Below are 19,252 nucleotides of genomic sequence, written 5' to 3' on the forward strand. Positions count from 1 at the left end.
GCAAGAACATATAAATACGAGAAATATTATAAAGACACATGTACTAGTTGCTAACCAAAATAACATACAGAACATTGAGAAAGAGGATCTGTTACATGGCAGTCAGTTAAGCTTTAGGAAAGACAAAGGCACCAGGGCGGCATTCTGACCTTAAAAGTTGATTTTTTATTTATTTATTTATTTATTTATTGTTCCGTGGGACCAAATTAAGGAGAAGTCTCCATGGTCATGGAACGAGTCAATGCATGACATTATAACACGATATTAGAAACAGATAAAATGAAATATAAAAAAACATATTCAGGTGACAAGTCGTAAGTTTAAATGAAGAAAATCAACAATGTAACACTGGAATTTGCTTAATTTTTTAGCTGTTCCAGGAGCTCCTCGACAGAATAGAAGGAGTGAGCCATGAGGAAACTCTTCAGTTTGGACTTAAAAGCGTTTGGGCTACTGCTAAGATTTTTGAGTTCTTCTGGTAGCTTATTGAAAATGGATGCAGCAGAATACTACACTCCTTCCTGCACAAGAGTCAAGGAAGTGCATTCTACATGCAGATTTGATTTCTGCCTAGTATTAACTGAGTGAAAGCTGCTAACTCTTGGGAATAGGCTAATATTGCTAACAACAAACGACATTAAAGAAAATATATACTGTGAGGGCAATGTCAGAATTCCCAGATTTTTCAATAGGGGTCGACAAGAGGTTCTCGAACTTACACCACATATAGCTCGAACAGCCCGTTTTTGAGCCAAAAATACCCTTTTTGAATCAGAAGAATTATCCCAAAAAATAATACCATACGACATAAGCGTATGAAAATATGCGAAGTAGACTACTTTTCGTGTTGAAGTGTCACTTATTTCAGATACTGTTCTAATGCTAAATAAAGCAGCATTTAGCTTCTGAACATGATCCTGGACATGGGCTTTCCACAACAGCTTACTATCTATCCGAACGCCTAGGAACTTGAACTGTTCCGTCTCGCTTATAATATGCCTATTCTGTCTGATCAAAATATCGGTTGTTGTTGAATTGTGAGTTAGAAACTGTAAAAACTGAGTCTTACTATGATTTAGCATCAAATTATTTCCCACAAGCCACGAACTTATTTCATGAACTACATAATTTGTTACTGTTTCAGTATTACACACAAGATCCTTCACTATCAAGCTGGTGTCACAGAAATATTTTTGAATCACCTGTAATACTAGAAGGCATATCATTTATATAAGTAAGAAACAGCAGTGGCCCCAGCACCGACCCTTGGGGAACGCCCCACTTAACAGTGCCCCATTGGGACTGAACATCACTACCACTCTCAATATTGCGGAGAATTACCCTCTGCTTTCTGTTCTTAAAGTAAGAGGCGAACCAATTGTAAGCTACTCCCCTTACTCCATAATGGTCCAACTTCTGCAGTAATATTTTGTGGTCAACACAGTCAAAAGCCTTCGTTAAATCAAAGAAAACACCTAGCGTTCGCAACCTTTTATTTAATCCGTCCAAAACCTCACAGAGAGAAGAGAATATAGCATTTTCAGTTGTTAGACCATTTCTAAAACGAAACTGAACATTTGACAGCAAATTATGTGAATTTAAATGCTCCAGTAACCTTGTATGTACAATCTTCTCGATAACTTTAGCAAACACCGATGGCATAGAAATAGGTCTAAAATGTTCAACATTATCAATGTCTCCCTTTTTATAAAGTGGCTTCACTACCGAGTACTTTCATCGGTCAGGAAACCGACCACTCCTAAAGGAAAAGTTACAGATATGGATGAGAACTGGGCTAACATACATAGAACAATACTTCAGTATTCTGCTAGATACCCCGTCATATCCATGAGAGTTCTTGGTCTTTAGTGATTTAATTATTAACTCAATCTCCCTCTTGTCAGTATCATGGAGGAGCATTTCAGGTAACAGTCGCGGAACACTTTTTTCTAAGAGCGCTATATGATTCCCTGTTGGGACTAGGTTTCTATTTAGTTCACCTGCTATATTCAGAAAGTGATTATTAAATACTGTACATATATGCGACTTATCAGTAACACGGACATTCCCACTACGCACTGATTCTATATCCTCGACCTGTCTCTGCAGACCAGCAACTTCCTTTACGACTGACCATATGGTTTTAATTTTATCCTGAGACTTAGCTATTCTATCTGCATACCACATACTTTTTGCCTTCCTAATAACATTTTTAAGCACCTTACAATACTGTTTGTAATGGGCTGATGCATTTAGATTTTGACTGTTTCTAACGTTTTGATATAATTGCCACTTTGTTCTACAAGATATTCTTATCCCTCTAGTCAGCCACCCAGGCTGCCTATTTGTGCTAGTACCCTGTTTTAAACGTTCTAACGGAAACTAACTTTCAAAGAGCATGAGGAAAGTCTTGAGAAAAGCATTATATTTATCGTCTACTGTATCAGCGCTGTAAACATCTTGCCACTCTTGTTCCTTTATAAGGTTTACAAAGGTCTCTACAGCAACTGGATCAGCTTTCCTGAAGAGCTGATGACTATATTTAACACATGTTGCAGCACAAAAATCTTTTAAAGTTAAAATTTGTGCATCATGATCTGAAAGGTCATTCACCTTTTTGCTAACAGAATGCCCTTCTAGTAATGAATGAACAAAAATGTCGTCTATGGTTGTTCTACTGTTCCCTTGCACTCTCGTTGGAAAGAACACGGTTTGCATAAGATTATATGAATTAAAGAGGTCTACCAGCATCCTCTTCCTTGCACAATCACTTATACAATTAATATTGAAGTCACCACATATAACTAACTTTTTGTATTTCCTATAAAGTGAACCAAGAACCTCTTCTAGCTTTAGCAAAAATGTTGTGAAATCGGAGTCTGGGGATCAATAAATAACAGTAGTTAGAAGTTTAGCTCCGTTAAATTTAACCACACCTGCACAACATTCAAACACCTTTTCAGTGCACTACTTTGAAACATCAATTGACTCAAATGGGATGCCGTTTTTCACATACATGGCTACTCCCCCACACAGCAAAGAGCTCCTCGAAAAGCTGTCAGCCAACCTGTATCCTGGTAAAGGAAGCCTCTGAATTATCTCCTTATTTAAGAAGTGTTCAGATATACCAATAATTTCAGAGTCAACATCTATAAGCAGTTCACTAACTTTATCTCTAATACCTTGTATATTTTGATGAAATATACTAATTCCCTCATTACTCGGATACCTAAGCTTTGTCAAAAGTGATTCCCTTGTTAGAGAGACTTCCCTTAAGCAGGAATACCTATCAGCTGACTTCAGTCTAAAAAAGGTGCAGCTCTAACACCCACTACTGCAGGAATTTTCCCATGAGTGATCCCACCAACCCCACCTATGCTGTCACCTATAAGCTTTGCCAACCTCCCCTTCCCATACCTGTTGAGGTGCAGGCCATGTCTAGTGAAACCCGTCCTGCTGATAGACTCCACCGACACCACTGAAATGTGACCCATGCTTTCTGTCATCAGCGCACCCCAAAGTCTCACGTTATTACGCCTGACGGCTGTATTAAGATGAGGCCGATCGTGACGCTGAAACAGTTCCACGAAATGCACATTCGTGTTGCCAGTCTGAGTGGCTATCTTTTCCAGGTCACCATCTACATCATACTCCCCATCCCTATCAATACTATTACCAGCCCCACCCCCAATCACTACCTGATCCTCTTTTGTAAAATCCCTACATAACCCCCCTATGTTAAGTCACCTGAGCCAACCCTGCATTAGGCTTCACAATGCTGGTGACCTGGTACTCACTCCCCAGCACTTCCTGCAACTGCTGGCCTACACCTCTGCCATGAGAACTACCTAACAGCAGAACCTTCTTCTTCCTCTTCGATTTTGCAACTGTTCTAGGCACAGTAACTACTGAGGTCTGCTGCATACTTCCTACATCTACAGCTACTAGAGATTCCTCTCCACTAGACTCTGACAGTTGGTCATATCTATTGTAAACACCAATAGTAAAACTATCTGAAATCTTCTTCTCCTAGCAGATCTCTTGCCAACAGCCAGCTCCCATTCCCCAACCCCCTTCTCCCTCCTCATCCTATCTAGCTCCTCCTGTGCGTTTTTCAACTGCACCTGAAGGGCACAGATCTTACGCTCCTGCTCCTCTATCAACTTACTCTTGCTACATAACCTGCAGTTCCAGGAGAGGATCTCACCAGAATGCCCACTGGCTTCCCCACTGCATTCCCCCCAGCGAAAATACTTCGAACAAGTCTCACACCGCAATCCACTACTCACGATCCTACGGCAAAGCCCACACTTCTCACTCATGGTAAAATTTTACTTTTTCTAAGTTCCGCTACTACAATAAGAAGATGTTAAAAACCTGACTACAATAATCACAAACTTACTCTACAAGGGAAGTAACTACTATTATTAACAGTATTAATAAACAACAAATGTGAATATAACAAAAGACTAATACAAAAAGAGAATCAAACGTCTAATGACACAGTAACGAAGCTGAAAACAGTTCCCAAAAGGTTCTTCTGAAATTATTTCACCAGAAAACACCAAGAACACCGGTTGAAGACTACTGAAGTTCCTAAATAAACCACTGTACACAAACAATTAATTAGTACTTAGCTTTCGATGCGCCGCTACAGCTGCAACTGGTCAGCGCGGAATGTAAACACAGGCAAGAGGTTAAGTTGCTCGATACGAAACACAAATATCAGGTCACAACACAAGAAAGGCAGAGGTGAAAGAAGAAACCACTAATACGTCACTTATATAGTAAATATTATCACAAAAACCGTTAAAATATGTATCTGAAACTTAAAAATATATGAAAACTTAGAGAGCGATCTCACACGCAGTCACTCACTTATGACGTCACACCAAAATAATGAACAAAAGCCAGAAGAAAAATCAAGACACTTTCATAGAAGATCTGGACCTAGTAAAAGCGTTTGGCAATCTAAAGTGGTGCAAGATGTTTGAATTAATTATAAAAATAAGTAGCATATACTCAATAGATACAGACGGGTGATACACTATATGTACAAGAACCAAGAAGGAACAATAATAATTGGAGACCAAGGAATATGTGTACAGAGTAAAAAGCGTGTGAGGCAAGGTTGCAGTCTTCAATCTGTACATCGAAGATGCAATGTAAGAAAGAAAAGGAATCGTCAGAAAAGAGAAAAAAATCAGGCTGAAGGTATATCAATGATAATGTTTGCTGATGACCTTACAAGTGAAGAAGAATTAGAGGACCTGTTCAGTGTCTGCTGAGCAAAGGGCACGAATACTAAGTGAAAAACGGAAGTGGAGGAGAAGATTAGCGTTTAATATGTCGACAACGATGTCATTAGAGACAGAGCGCTAGCTAGGATGGAGAAGAAAATTGACCGTGCCCTTTCAAAGGAACCATCCCAGCATTTGCCTGAAGCGATTTAGGGAAATCATGGAAAAACTAAATCAGAAAGGTCGGACACGGGTTTGAACCGTCGTCGTCCCAAATGCAAGTCAATTGTACTACCACTGCGCTAACCCGCTCGGTAAAACGGAAATATTGAGGACCAGGTGAAGTGGGATTAGTGACAAACTTAGCATTGAAAAGAAGACCACGTATAGATGAAATAAGCGATTGTTGCTACCTTGGAAGTAAAATATCACAAGCTACTGATGTAGTGGCCCAGCTCATTAGTCTCATTACTCACAGAATCTCACCGATTCGCGAAAGAGTTCAAGCTTCGTGTGCATCTGTACTGGAGAGGTTATTGGCCGTCATCGCCTTAATCATATATGTGGTGTTTGTTCTTTTGTACTGGTACAGACAAAGCATTTATCGCTAAAAGATCAAAAGGATCAGATATATGCCTTAGAGAGTATTTTTGAGTAACTGTCTTCTTCATATATCTTTTGAGAATGAACAGCATTATGTGGAAGTGAAACGTGAACAGCGGAAAACCAGGCAAGAGGAGAAACGAAGCGTTTGAAATGGTGTCAGAGAGGAATGCTGAAAACGAATTGAAGAGGGTCACCGCAGAATCGGCAAAGAAAGGAATATATGGAATTCTCTTAGTAAAAGAATGGACAGGGTCATAGGACGTACGTTCAATCATTGGGGAGTAACTTCTGCAGTAGCCTCCTAAAGGGAGTTGCACAGGATGGTGGTGGTGGTGGTGGTGGTGGTGGTGGTGTTTGGTTTGTATGTTGCTCAACTGCGCGTTTATCAGTGCCCGTACAAAGGCTCAGTTTTTCACAGTCCATTTTTTTTTTTTTTACACAGTCCAATCTATCCACTGTCACAAAGAATGAGGATGATGAGGACAACACAAACACCCAGTCCCCGGGCAGAGAAAATCCCCAACCCGGCCAGGGATCGAACCCGGGACCCCTTGATCCAAAGGCAGCAGCGCTAGCCACTAGAACACGAGTTGCGGTCGAGTTGAAGAGAACAAAAATTTTTGGGGAAGGCAGAAACACAACTTCGGACTTCAGCAGGATAGAACATCATGGATGGTCACATCAAATCAGCGAAAAACAATAAAATCATATCACTTACTTGTATTCTTACTAGTGTTACGAATTTATCATTTTTTCATGTATGTATTTAAAATGAACGGAATCCTGGATGGCGCCAGGCAGGAAGGAACCGTTAGATACAAATAGCATATATGTGGCGTCTGTTCTTTCGAAATGTCCGAAAGAACAGACAGTTTGATCCTGCAGCTATTATGAATCAAGACACAAAGAAATTAATGACACTAACTGCTAGTGGACACTGATTTAAATCAACGGTGAAAGTTGAAGCTTTATGCCGGACCAGGATTCGAACCGATGTCTCCTGCTTGCTAGGCAGATGCACTGGTCACTGCGCCACCCGGACACAGTGGTCATCGCAACTGCACGGACTACCCTACCACGTATGCTATGAGACCTAAATTCTCAGCTTATCTACACGCTACTGATGTAGTGCCCCTAGCCCGTTATTCTCATTAGTCACGCCATTTCGCCGGTACCTGTAAGATTTCGAGCTTGGTGTGCATCTGCACTGCACTAAAGTTATCAATTGGTGGTCCTCAATTATATATAAGTGGTGTCTGTTCTTTCGGACATTTTCATTGGTGAGTTTCGAAACGTGTTGTGCCACAGAAACTAAATTTTATGGGTGACGCAAAAGATTTACTGTATTTGTTCGTTGTGAATGAGCATCCTGTAATGAACAAAAATTCTGTACTCCATAATCCAGGGGGGATGGGGTGGGGCGTCTCATGACGAGCATCTGTGGCTCTGTATGTAACCAACTCCACTGAAAAACAATTTAAAAAATACTTTTTTTTAAATGTACTTTCCAACAATATACACGGTGTCCCAAAAAGAATGACCCAATTTTAACTTGTAATAATATTGAGACAAATGTCAGTAGGTAACTGAAACAGCGCTAGATGTAATCGGCACGGTCTAGAGTTTCAGAAAAAAAACCGCTAGATGTCGCTAGAGCGCTGACCTGGAGCGTGCAGCCAGACTCGCGCAATATGGCGTCCACGCAGCAGAAGGCGTATTGTGTTATTGAATTTAGTGATACTCAATCAGTGATCGCAGTTCAGCAGGCGTTCCATATTCGATTTCGTGCTAAGCGCTCCTCCCTTACCTCGTGACACTGATGAACTGCCGGCCGAAGTGGCCGTGCGGTTAAAGGCGCTGCAGTCTGGAACCGCAAGACCGCTACGGTCGCAGGTTCGAATTCTTCCTCGGGCATGGATGTTTGTGATGGCCTTAGGTTAGTTAGGTTTAACTAGTTCTAAGTTCTAGGGGACTAATGACGTCAGCAGTTGAGTCCCATAGTGCTCAGAGCCATTTGAACCATTTTGAACTGATGAACTAAAAACTGGAATATCGGCTGCTGTAGCTTCAGTGACAGAAGACACCTTACGCTCAGTTCGGTATGAATTCGGCTATCGGCTAGATGTCGTCCGTGCAGCCAATGGAGGACATATTTAACATTTATGTTGGATTTTTATAAACTTTTGTCTGTTCTGAGTAATTTAGCATGCAATTTGTTGGTGTTACGACCTTCTTCCTAATAAATAATTCTATTTAAAACCGGGTCATTCTTTTTGGGTCACCCTGTATTTCTACACTGCTGAGACAGAATATTGTGATCGTCTGTGCTCCATCTACACAAAAGCAATCATTCTGCGTGGCATGGATTCAACATATCCTTGGTAGTCGTCGGGTTCAGAGTACTACTATAGCTCCATTTTGGCTTCGTTCTGTGGCCAATTATCCTACTGGAAGATGCTGTTGGTGTCGGGCAACACATCAAGCATGAAGGGTGGAGGTATTCACGTAGCCCACAGCTACCATTGTAGCATAGATTATGGCGACAGGTCCCATGGAAGTACAAATAAATGCTCCCCGTAGCATAATACTGTTCCCACTGGCCTGTGTCGGTGGCACGTTTCATGTTTCGAGTAGCCGATCATCTGAATGACTACATAGCTGGTGCAAGAAGAAACGCGATTCATCCGACCAGGCGACATGTTTGTATTTGATCCACAGTGCAGTGCCAATGACCCAGTGCCCACTGAAATCGTAACTGATAATTTCTTTGGATCATCATAGTAACTCGAAGGGCTCGTGTGCTGCAGAGCCTCGTGCTTAACAATGTTCGCTGAACTGCGCGTTCCGAAGCACTTGTGCTTGTACCATCACAGTACTCTGTCGTCATATTTGCCAGCGTTAGCCGTCTGTCTTGCTTTAGATAGTATGGAAGCCTCCAACGTCTCGTTCTGTGGTAAGGCTTGGAAGCCCAACACTTCGCAGTTTCTGAGATGCTCGTTCACAGGCATCGGTCTACAACATTATCCCCTTCTTCAGTGCCACTTATGTCAGTGGATTTTCTCATTTGCACCCTGTATCGTCCCTAGAATGATTCGACGACGTTCGTCCCTGTTCCGTTTGTATACTTATCGTGGCGCAAACCCGCAACCCCACCAGGCGGCATTTAGTATCGTTTTGGTTCATTAGTATACGTCCGCCGGCCGCGGTGGTCTCGCGGTTCTAGGCGCGCAGTCCGGAACCGCGCGACTGCTACGGTCGCAGGTTCGAATCCTGCCTCGGGCATGGCTGTGTGTGATGTCCTTAGGTTAGTTAGGTTTAAGTAGTTCTAAGTTCTAGGGGACTGATGACCACAGCTGTAAAGTCCCATAGTGCTCAGAGCCATTTGAACCATCCACCACGAAGGCTGAGAATAATTTTAGTGATATGGATCTCCTTTTCTGACACTTCATAAGATTCTGACTGTCCTTCATTGACAGTTAGGAAGTAGAAAAAGTTTTAAAGTGAGCGAAGCAACCCTTGGGTAAAAATCACATACACACGACACAATCGCAATGAAGATATCGTGAGTTTCATTAACGTCTCTTTCTACTTTATTTACTTCGTAATTGTTCGCTGCTACGCCAAGCTATCTAAATTAAGAGAAAGTTATGCTCCATCATAAATGAACATAGACTAAATCATTGAGGTGCACACAGAATCAGCCTACTTTTTCAGGTTACTTGCGTTCATACAAAATAAGCAACCTTCAAATATTTTCACTAGTAACACCTCGGTTTCGCATGCATGGCACTAGCTCTACCACCTTTCATCATATCACGTTACAGTTGAGTAACGTCGGTTAGATGTGTCTACCATTTTCTGTTCTGAGAACGATAATTGTAACTTTGCCATTGTTATGTTTCCCATTCTTTTTTACATTTCATGCGTCTTTTCTCTTTTCCAGATTCATCCCAGCCTGAGAATACTTGATTCGTCTGCTTCATTATGGTGAGTGTACTTTGTTACTATTGTTTTTAAATCCAAAACATGTACTTGACAACAGTAACACTGTTTTCAATCTTATTAAAAATACTACATTATTATAGGCTAATAATTTACAGGTACTATCAAAGAGGAAAACTACGATTAGAATGTAACGTTCAGTCGGAGACGGGGCATTGAAGCACAAGCTCGTATTATAGGAGAACGCGAAAGTAAAGCAGTGGTATTCTTTTCAGCGAAACATATCGTTTGCCTTATTCAGCTAACGGAAACCAAGGAAAACACAAACGGGTGTCAGAAGTCCGTTCCAGTCAGTCGCTAGTCCAGTTCCTTTTGGGCTGCTCCTCCTCACTCAGCTAGTACTGTCGTATGCTGAACGTTATTTTTTTACAAAATACTACGGTAGGAGATAAAAAAAGTCAAGATTATCTTACATGAATGGCCGATTGCAACATATCGGTTGAGATACACACACGAATAGGTTGAGTGAAAGAGCAACAAGAGATTGACTACTAAAAGAAGCAGGACACATGATTTAATTGGCAATTTCTCGAAGAAAAAAAAGTCTAAAACTGTCACGACGGAATCCTACGAAAGCGAATGGGAGACAGTTTCCCACAGAGTCACTAAATTAACATCGATTAAAAAATGACGCCACTACGCCGATGATTTGCCTGGGTAGGCAGGAGGTGGGATTACAGAAGGATAGGAAAGTAAACCGGAGGCGTTTGTGATGCACCGTGGCCGTGCCCTGTCGTTACTAATTTATGTCTTGTGAAGAGCACACACTATCAGTGATAGCGAAAGCAGACGATACTAGAGATAATATAGTATGTACCTTCTACCTCGCAACGAATTTCACATATACCCGTCTTTCGTGAAAGCAGATCTGAGATCTGTGGAGGATATGACAAACAATACGCACTGTGTAACAACGCTGCATTGAACACTAACGTTACACTCGGCTTCTACAGCCCAATAAATCGGCGTTAGCTGAACATTATAGTTCCAATGGCCATTCCATGGACAGGAAAGTCAAGATACTGGCCACAGCCTTACCTTTCTGGGATTCAGTGGTCAAGCAAATTATGTAAACACCATTAGCAGACAACCTGCTCAGTCGGTACGAGGGTTCCAGTTTGACAAATCAAGGAAAACCTTCCGTGGATAGAAAAGTCAAGGTACTGGCCATAGTTTTATCCTACCGGGATTCAGTGGTCAAGCAAGCTGTGTAAATAACATTAGCAGACAACTTGCTCAATCAGTATGAGGGTTTCCAGCCTGATAAATCAAGGAAACCCCCATTCCATGTCCGCGCTCTCAAAGGAAATATTAGTCTAAGTATTCGCTGCCTAGCATTCCAAACATATGCCATCCATAATAATAATAATAAACACACACTTCGTAAGCACTGTGGACTGCCTGACTCTGCGCTTGCTTTGAGTGACGGTCTTTCTTGTTACAGACAGTACTACCTCTGACGCTTGCACATTTACTCCACAATATTGTGAAAGTGATACAAAAATCCTGCAGAGCGACTCACCTTGCGAATGGCCGAAAGACTGTCAGCCAAAATATCGAAACAAAAATTAATGATATTCCGAAAAAAATTATTGAATATTCGAGTCGCCAGGGAAACTTCAAGAAACAAATATCGGTCCTTCCAGACAATTAATAAATTCAAAAATGGCCCAATCCTATGGTTTTATCGATCGGAAGTTGCCGTATGGGTGTAATTATATCTTTCATACGTTTCATGGAACCAAAAAAAATTTTTTTTACTCCACTCGCCATCAACAGACATCCTCTGATCAGTATTGTCAAATTAATTAATTGATATTTCGTTCGTCAGAAGTTACAGAGAAAGTTCCTTTTCTACGTATTATCCTTCTTCTGTCGGCCACAATTAAGAAACAAACAAGCCACTTTATTTCATTGAAAGATATCTCGCATTGCATCAGGTGTCTGATCGATAATGTACGTTACTAATATGTAAGGTAATTTCTTTCTCTTACAAAAAAATATTTTCTTTTACATAATGATTTACAACATGCTTTCTATTGCGCAATTACTTTTTCCGTCTTACCAGAATTCAGTTATTTCTGATATAAGTATCGAATTACTTTATCCAATATATATTCTTCACTCTGCTAAATAAATATTGTGGTGGGTTATTGGCTTTAAAGAATAACGCAGAATATAATTTCAGTTTATTTCTTTTGGAAATCGAATTGGAAATCTACTTTGGGCTAAACAGAGGAATAATGTGTTATGCTGGAACGTAATATTCCGTTTATTTTTTCCCCATTGTATACACTCGCTTGTTAGCTTGTCACATATTTCTCTGGATTGAACTATTCTTGGTTTTTCAGAAAAACAAACCTGACTGGTTGCCACCGTCGCTCTTTTTCTATTTCTTAAACATTGAACTAATAATTACCCGCTTCAGGTGTTGGCGTCTCACTACTCTTAGTTAACCCCGGTAAACTTGTTACAAAAAAGAGGTGGATACTCGAAGTAGCCTGTTGTTTAAGCAGTAAATAAAACTGTTCCTTGCTTCCTATAATTCCATAACCTCGACTCGCAAATCGATCAACAAAAAGGTTTTTTTGTGTGTTTGAGTAATATAAAACATTAACAGTAGCATCTATTTTACCACCAAAATACCCTAGTACTCAAATAAGCTGTCACCGTTCTCACCAATAACGATCGATACAATTGCCGATCTTCCCTGAAATATGTCTCCAAGGCTTTTCGAGACGTAGTTTACTTAGTAATCCCGGACAGAGCATTCCATCACTGTACTGTGAAAGTAAAGGTTCCACCTTTCGTATCGAAATACTGATAAAAGAAAAACACCGAAGGCGACAGTAAATGGAATTCAACCACTGCTTATAGCAAAATGTACCCAATGTATCGCAATAAAAATGTTTTCCTGTTAACAGTGAAGTGAACATACTTCACCGACCAACTAACCCAATTGATTGGAAACCAAAAACTCAAGTCCTTAGAAAAAATTGTGATCCTAAATACAAATTGTAAAAAAAAAAACAAAGGAACGGTATTAATTTTCACTTTTTAACATGTACTAATAGCATGTAATGGCTGTCAGTTGTCTTTCCATCTGCCAGCATTGGTGCTGTGAGCGTTCATTGCCATCGCTGTATAGCGTCTTATGCATTAAATGAGTAAAAAGTATATAGTAGTAAACAATATTCATCCTATCTGGTGTAATAATTCTTTTATTTAACTTTACAATGACTGTAAATTACGTTAACGTTAATCTATGAATCGGACTCATTACAGAAGTGCAGGTACTAAGGTCGGTAAATGAAATAATAGCCTAATTATTAATGAAGGAATCCTATCTACCACCAGATATGATACCAATGCTTGACACACTATAAATCCCAAATAGTGAGTGCTCAGTATTTGATCTTGCAGAAAACTGGTTATACACTCCTGGAAATGGAAAAAAGAACACATTGACACCGGTGTGTCAGACCCACCATACTTGCTCCGGACACTGCGAGAGGGCTGTACAAGCAATGATCACACGCACGGCACAGCGGACACACCAGGAACCGCGGTGTTGGCCGTCGAATGGCGCTAGCTGCGCAGCATTTGTGCACCGCCGCCGTCAGTGTCAGCCAGTTTGCCGTGGCATACGGAGCTCCATCGCAGTCTTTAACACTGGTAGCATGCCGCGACAGCGTGGACGTGAACCGTATGTGCAGTTGACGGACTTTGAGCGAGGGCGTATAGTGGGCATGCGGGAGGCCGGGTGGACGTACCGCCGAATTGCTCAACACGTGGGGCGTGAGGTCTCCACAGTACATCGATGTTGTCGCCAGTGGTCGGCGGAAGGTGCACGTGCCCGTCGACCTGGGACCGGACCGCAGCGACGCACGGATGCACGCCAAGACCGTAGGATCCTACGCAGTGCCGTAGGGGACCGCACCGCCACTTCCCAGCAAATTAGGGACACTGTTGCTCCTGGGGTATCGGCGAGGACCATTCGCAACCGTCTCCATGAAGCTGGGCTACGGTCCCGCACACCGTTAGGCCGTCTTCCGCTCACGCCCCAACATCGTGCAGCCCACCTCCAGTGGTGTCGCGACAGGCGTGAATGGAGGGACGAATGGAGACGTGTCGTCTTCAGCGACGAGAGTCGCTTCTGCCTTGGTGCCAATGATGGTCGTATGCGTGTTTGGCGCCGTGCAGGTGAGCGCCACAATCAGGACTGCATACGACCGAGGCACACACGGCCAACACCCGGCATCATGGTGTGGGGAGCGATCTCCTACACTGGCCGTACACCACTGGTGATCGTCGAGGGGACACTGAATAGTGCACGGTACATCCAAACCGTCATCGAACCCATCGTTCTACCATTCCTAGACCGGCAAGGGAACTTGCTGTTCCAACAGGACAATGCACGTCCGCATGTATCCCGTGCCACCCAACGTGCTCTAGATGGTGTAAGTTAACTACCCTGGCCAGCAAGATCTCCGGATCTGTCCCCCATTGAGCATGTTTGGGACTGGATGAAGCGTCGTCTCACGCGGTCTGCACGTCCAGCACGAACGCTGGTCCAACTGAGGCGCCAGGTGGAAATGGCATGGCAAGCCGTTCCACAGGACTACATCCAGCATCTCTACGATCGTCTCCATGGGAGAATAGCAGCCTGCATTGCTGCGAAAGGTGGATATACACTGTACTAGTGCCGACATTGTGCATGCTCTGTTGCCTGTGTCTATGTGCCTGTGGTTCTGTCAGTATGATCATGTGATGTATCTGACCCCAGGAATGTGTCAATAAAGTTTCCCCTTCCTGGGACAATGAATTCACGGTGTTCTTATTTCAATTTCCAGGAGTGTAGTTCGTAAATCGGAATTGAGGTAATAGTCAAGATAACACACAGATACTTCTTTCAACATTTTATTTAACATAGAATATTATGCAGTCATACCTTCTTGTCAGATGTGATCGCAAGAGAGATCAACCAGATATGTGCGACCTGGAGCGTACTCCAACAATATTCACCCTTTTCAGTTCAGATAAGCTGAGAGCTTCTGCTTTCTTCATAAAGGTCAACATCATAAAAAACTTGAATATTAAAAAAAATGGTTCAAATGGCTCTGAGCACTATGGGACTCAACTGCTGTGGTCATAAGTCCCCTAGAACTTAGAACTACTTAAACCTAACTAACCTAAGGACATCACACACATCCATGCCCGAGGCAGGATTCGAACCTGCGACCGTAGCGGTCTTGCGGTTCCAGACTGTAGCGCCTTTAACTGCTCGGCCACTCCGGCCGGCATTTGAATATTAATCTACAGTTTATTCAACAAATCACAATTCACATAAATTAAACAACGTTATCATTAGTGTTCAGTCTAACATTTATCTGTACGTAAGGTTGCGAGCCAGCTTGCTTACGTGACGAATTATTCATATTTTGGCCCGTCTCACGCTCTTTTTAACAAAGCCGCAGCACCTCGTGTAGTGAGATAATAGCATACCCGTGAATGCTAGGAGTACTACAGCACGTGGCGCCCGTGAACGTACACCGAGTACAGTCCAACCGGCTAGCGTGGTGTCCACAAGCATGGCCAGGAACAAACACGGAACTAACGGGACGTGACAGCGTGAATAATTTAACAACAAAAAAATACAAAGGAGCATAGGCCCAGCAAAAAAGAATTCGGCTAGTACTAGCATGTGACAGACAGTGGAGTCTGCACGGCCGGAAGAGGAAAGTTAACGACTTCTGAGACGCTATCCAACGTCTGCAGCACTCGCGACACTTAAGATAGATTCGCGCATCACTCCGACTCTCAAACGCGAACACCTCGTCCGATATGCTTGAATCTGGCAAAGATACCAAATCCTTCCCCCCTCCCTTTAACCCTCTGAATCCGAATAACATTTAAAAAAGAACTAATTTTAAAATTTTTCATAAAATTGACCTTTATCATCATATAAGCAACGAATTCGAGAAGAAACAGGCAAAAAGTAAGCAGAAGCTATTTTCATTTCGGAATATAATTTGTCACAAAATTACACTCTGTCATAATAAACAACAAATACAAGAATAATTTGGCAAAAGTAAACAATCAATATCTTTAAGGAGGTATTTCACTTTTGAACCGCTGGAACATACAGCTTTCAACCACCCATCATTTCATTAGGTACATCCAAAAGCAGTTTCCACAAGCACCTAGTCTTATGGCTCCTCTGGTAGGGACCATAGAGAGAATTTTTGGGTCAGGACTGCCTGGTTGTGAGCACATGCTGAAGACGCAGTCACCGCGTGCTCGATGGCGGAATAAACTACTGGCCAGTACATGTGTCGCTGGGTCAGTGCTTTCATTCCCGACATTCTCCAGTGTGCTGCATGTAACATAGGCCTCTGCCGAAGGCATTGTCACTACGATGGTGGCGTAACAGTGCGGCAATTCTGATCTTCCTTAGTTAGCTGTAGGCTACTGTTGCCAACTTGAGCCTATCGTGAAGGTCGAAGTATCCGGAGTGCTGAGTGTGACCCCATGGGAAGAACGTTCGGCCATCCCCGATGCGCCGCTTAATTATTTTGCGCAGAAGTGGATCCTCACTTGTAGCTGCCGCAGTTTCCCACTGTCAACGGAAATTCGTTTAGAGTATCCTGAAGGTGCTTGTGTTAAGCCAGCCGGAGTGGCCGAGCGGTTCTAGGCGCTTCAGTCTGGAACCGCGCGACCGGTACGGTCGCAGGTTCGAATCCTGCCTCGGGCATGGATGTGTGTGATGTCCTTAGGTTAGTTAGGTTTAAGTTGTTCTAAGTTCTAGGGGACTGATGACCTCAGATGTTAAGTCCCATAGTGCTCAGAGCCATTTGAAGGTGCTTGTCCACTGCAGAACAGGTTACCTTCTGCTTGTGGGAGGTGATAGTGGGACCCACTAGTAACCACGACAATGTTTCTGCATTTGCGTGCTGTGAGGTGGGCCGGTAGTGAATGTCAAGAATAAATACTCACAAGGAACCCGTTCAGTGCGAAGTTGCGAAAGGCTAATGACGCTCCACATATTGTCTGTTATGCACTCACAATATTGGCTGCTAATTGAAATAGGGGGGCGGGAATGGAGGTATCCAATGGTGAGCACAGTATGAGGCTGCGGGAGCGTAGCTGAACTGCTTAGTCGACGAGTAACTTAAAACTGTACTACAGTGCTAGTGGTGTTGATTCAAAGCAGAACAATGGCAACGATAAACAAAGCAAACATTGCACTATATCTACAACAATAGTAGCCGAAATTGACATTTCGTCAGAGAGGAATTCAAGAAATTTTGCAGAATGAGGAAGTGCCAGATGAAATATTAGCGTTTCTGCAAGATGAGTCAGTGGAATGCGTAGTGTCGTATACGCTCGACTGTGCCGGCAATTTACATGAGGAGCACAATGACGACGATACGTGATTGGCAAGTGAAAGTGATATTGAAACAGGTGTCGAACCATGTAGTTTATCATTCTTGTCGGACAGGATGCCACAAATCCCGTCCCCAGTGACACGTACTAAAGAACAATCGTTCCCAAGGAGCGGGCTCTAAACATAATTACGTACGTGGAAGATTATCTGCAGCATAGTAAAAAAAAAAAAAAAAAAACAATTATGAACAGGTTTCGAATAATTCCGCAGCAATATGAGCGTGTAGTGCATAAGAGAAGTTACGGATATTCAAGGGAGGACAAGGGGCTCTTGTTACAAAAACTGGTCATTGCGCTTTTCAAGGATGCTCATAAAGTTTACAGGACGTGCGTGATAATAGTGACCTCAAATTCCGGGAGACATAGATTTCAAGGGAAGCAGTTTATTGCTGCATAACTTCAAACAGTGTTCCATATAGAGTATTTGACTGAGTTCTGGACATTGTCTTAAATGATTAATTATGTCATTTTATGCTCTTGACATGCCTTTTTCCTCTTGAATTTCAGTATTCTTTTATAAAAACGGAAATGAAATTCAAATAATTTGAAAGCCCCTAAAACTCTCCATTCGAGTACTGTGATGCCTGTGACGTCACAGGCTAGCTCGCTGCCCCTACTGTCATAATACTAAAAAAATAATTCACAGTGATGTCTTGATTTGGAATTTAATTTTCAGCAAATGGATTACAAATGGTGTGTAGTACCATACTGTACTAATACACCTATAAAAACTCCTGAAAAGTTTTTTTTGGGTTTCTATATAAAGAGAAGGTGAGCAAAATGTGGTTACGGTGTACCGGCAAATTGCCACCACGTGGATGCAGAGGTTCACTAACTCAATTAAAAATGTGTTGCCCATTAAGTTACCTCCGAGATATGCTCTCTCACCGTCATAACGAGGGGCAGTATCACTCAGCGAAATTAAACTCCTAGTCAGAGGAGGAGGAGGAGGAGGAAATGGCTCAAATGGCTCTGAGCACTATGGGACTTAACATCTGTGGTCATCAGTCCCCTAGAACTTAGAACTACTTAAACCTAACTAACCCAAGGACATCACACACATCCATGCCCAAGGCAGGATTCGAACCTGCGACCGGAGCGGTCACGCGGTTCCAGACTGAAGCGCCTAGACCGCACGGCCACACCGGCCGGCGAGGAGGAGTACATGAACATTAGTTTTTTAACGTCCTGTCGACAATGAGGTCATTAGAGACGGAGCAGAAACTTGTCTTAGGGAAGGATGGGGAAGGAAATCGACCATGCCCTTTCATAGAAACTATCCTAATGCGATGTAGGGAAATCACGGAAAACTTAAATCAGGATGGCCAGACGCGAGTTTGAACCCTAGTCCTCCCGAAAGCGAGTCCAGTGTGCTAACCACTGCGCCACCTCGCTCGGTTTTCTAGTGGGCGTGATCTTGCAAAAGCAGTAGGGAATATTTACGTCACAGCAAGTAAGAGTGGAAAAATGGGCGTAGGAGAACTAAAACTGTGGTTTGGCTATTAGCTGATCTTAATAACTTGCTTTTGCTTGATTCCTGGTTTGTGTATAAAAATAATACTCCTTTAGAGCAAAATATCACTCCTGATAAGTGTGTGACATTGCAATTCATACCGCCTGGAACCACTAGACAAATTCAGCCTCTGTATGTTTTTTTTCCGTGCCTATAAAACATTATCTGATCAGCGAGAACAGTATGACCACCTACTTAATAGCCGGTTCGATAGAGCTCAGGTCTGGAACGTGTTGGGAGGCCATGACATCAACTGGAACTTGCCACTGTATTCCTCGAACCATTCCATCACACTCCTAGCCTTGACATAGCGCATTACCTTCTTGAAAAATGCCACTGCCGTCGTAAAACATGATCGTCATGAAGGGATGTGCGTCGTCTGCAATCAATGTACGATACTCCTTGGCTGTCATGGTGCCTTGCACGAGCTCTCCTGGACGCATGG

The 19,252-nt window shown here is 42.6% G+C and overlaps 1 protein-coding gene across 1 annotated transcript in view; it reads left to right on the plus strand.

Moving 5' to 3' along the window:
* Window positions 1–19,252, plus strand: part of LOC126469864 (COMM domain-containing protein 4) — a 555,575-nt gene that overhangs the window by 471,397 nt on the left and 64,926 nt on the right. The window contains exon 5 of the mRNA XM_050097178.1: window positions 9,790–9,833. Within this exon, the coding sequence (XP_049953135.1) occupies window positions 9,831–9,833 (3 nt within the window). The 5' untranslated portion in view covers window positions 9,790–9,830. The remainder of the gene's footprint in view (window positions 1–9,789; window positions 9,834–19,252) is intronic.

Source organism: Schistocerca serialis, chromosome 1 (assembly GCF_023864345.2).
Source record: "Schistocerca serialis cubense isolate TAMUIC-IGC-003099 chromosome 1, iqSchSeri2.2, whole genome shotgun sequence".
Classification (NCBI taxonomy): Eukaryota; Metazoa; Arthropoda; class Insecta; order Orthoptera; family Acrididae; genus Schistocerca; species Schistocerca serialis.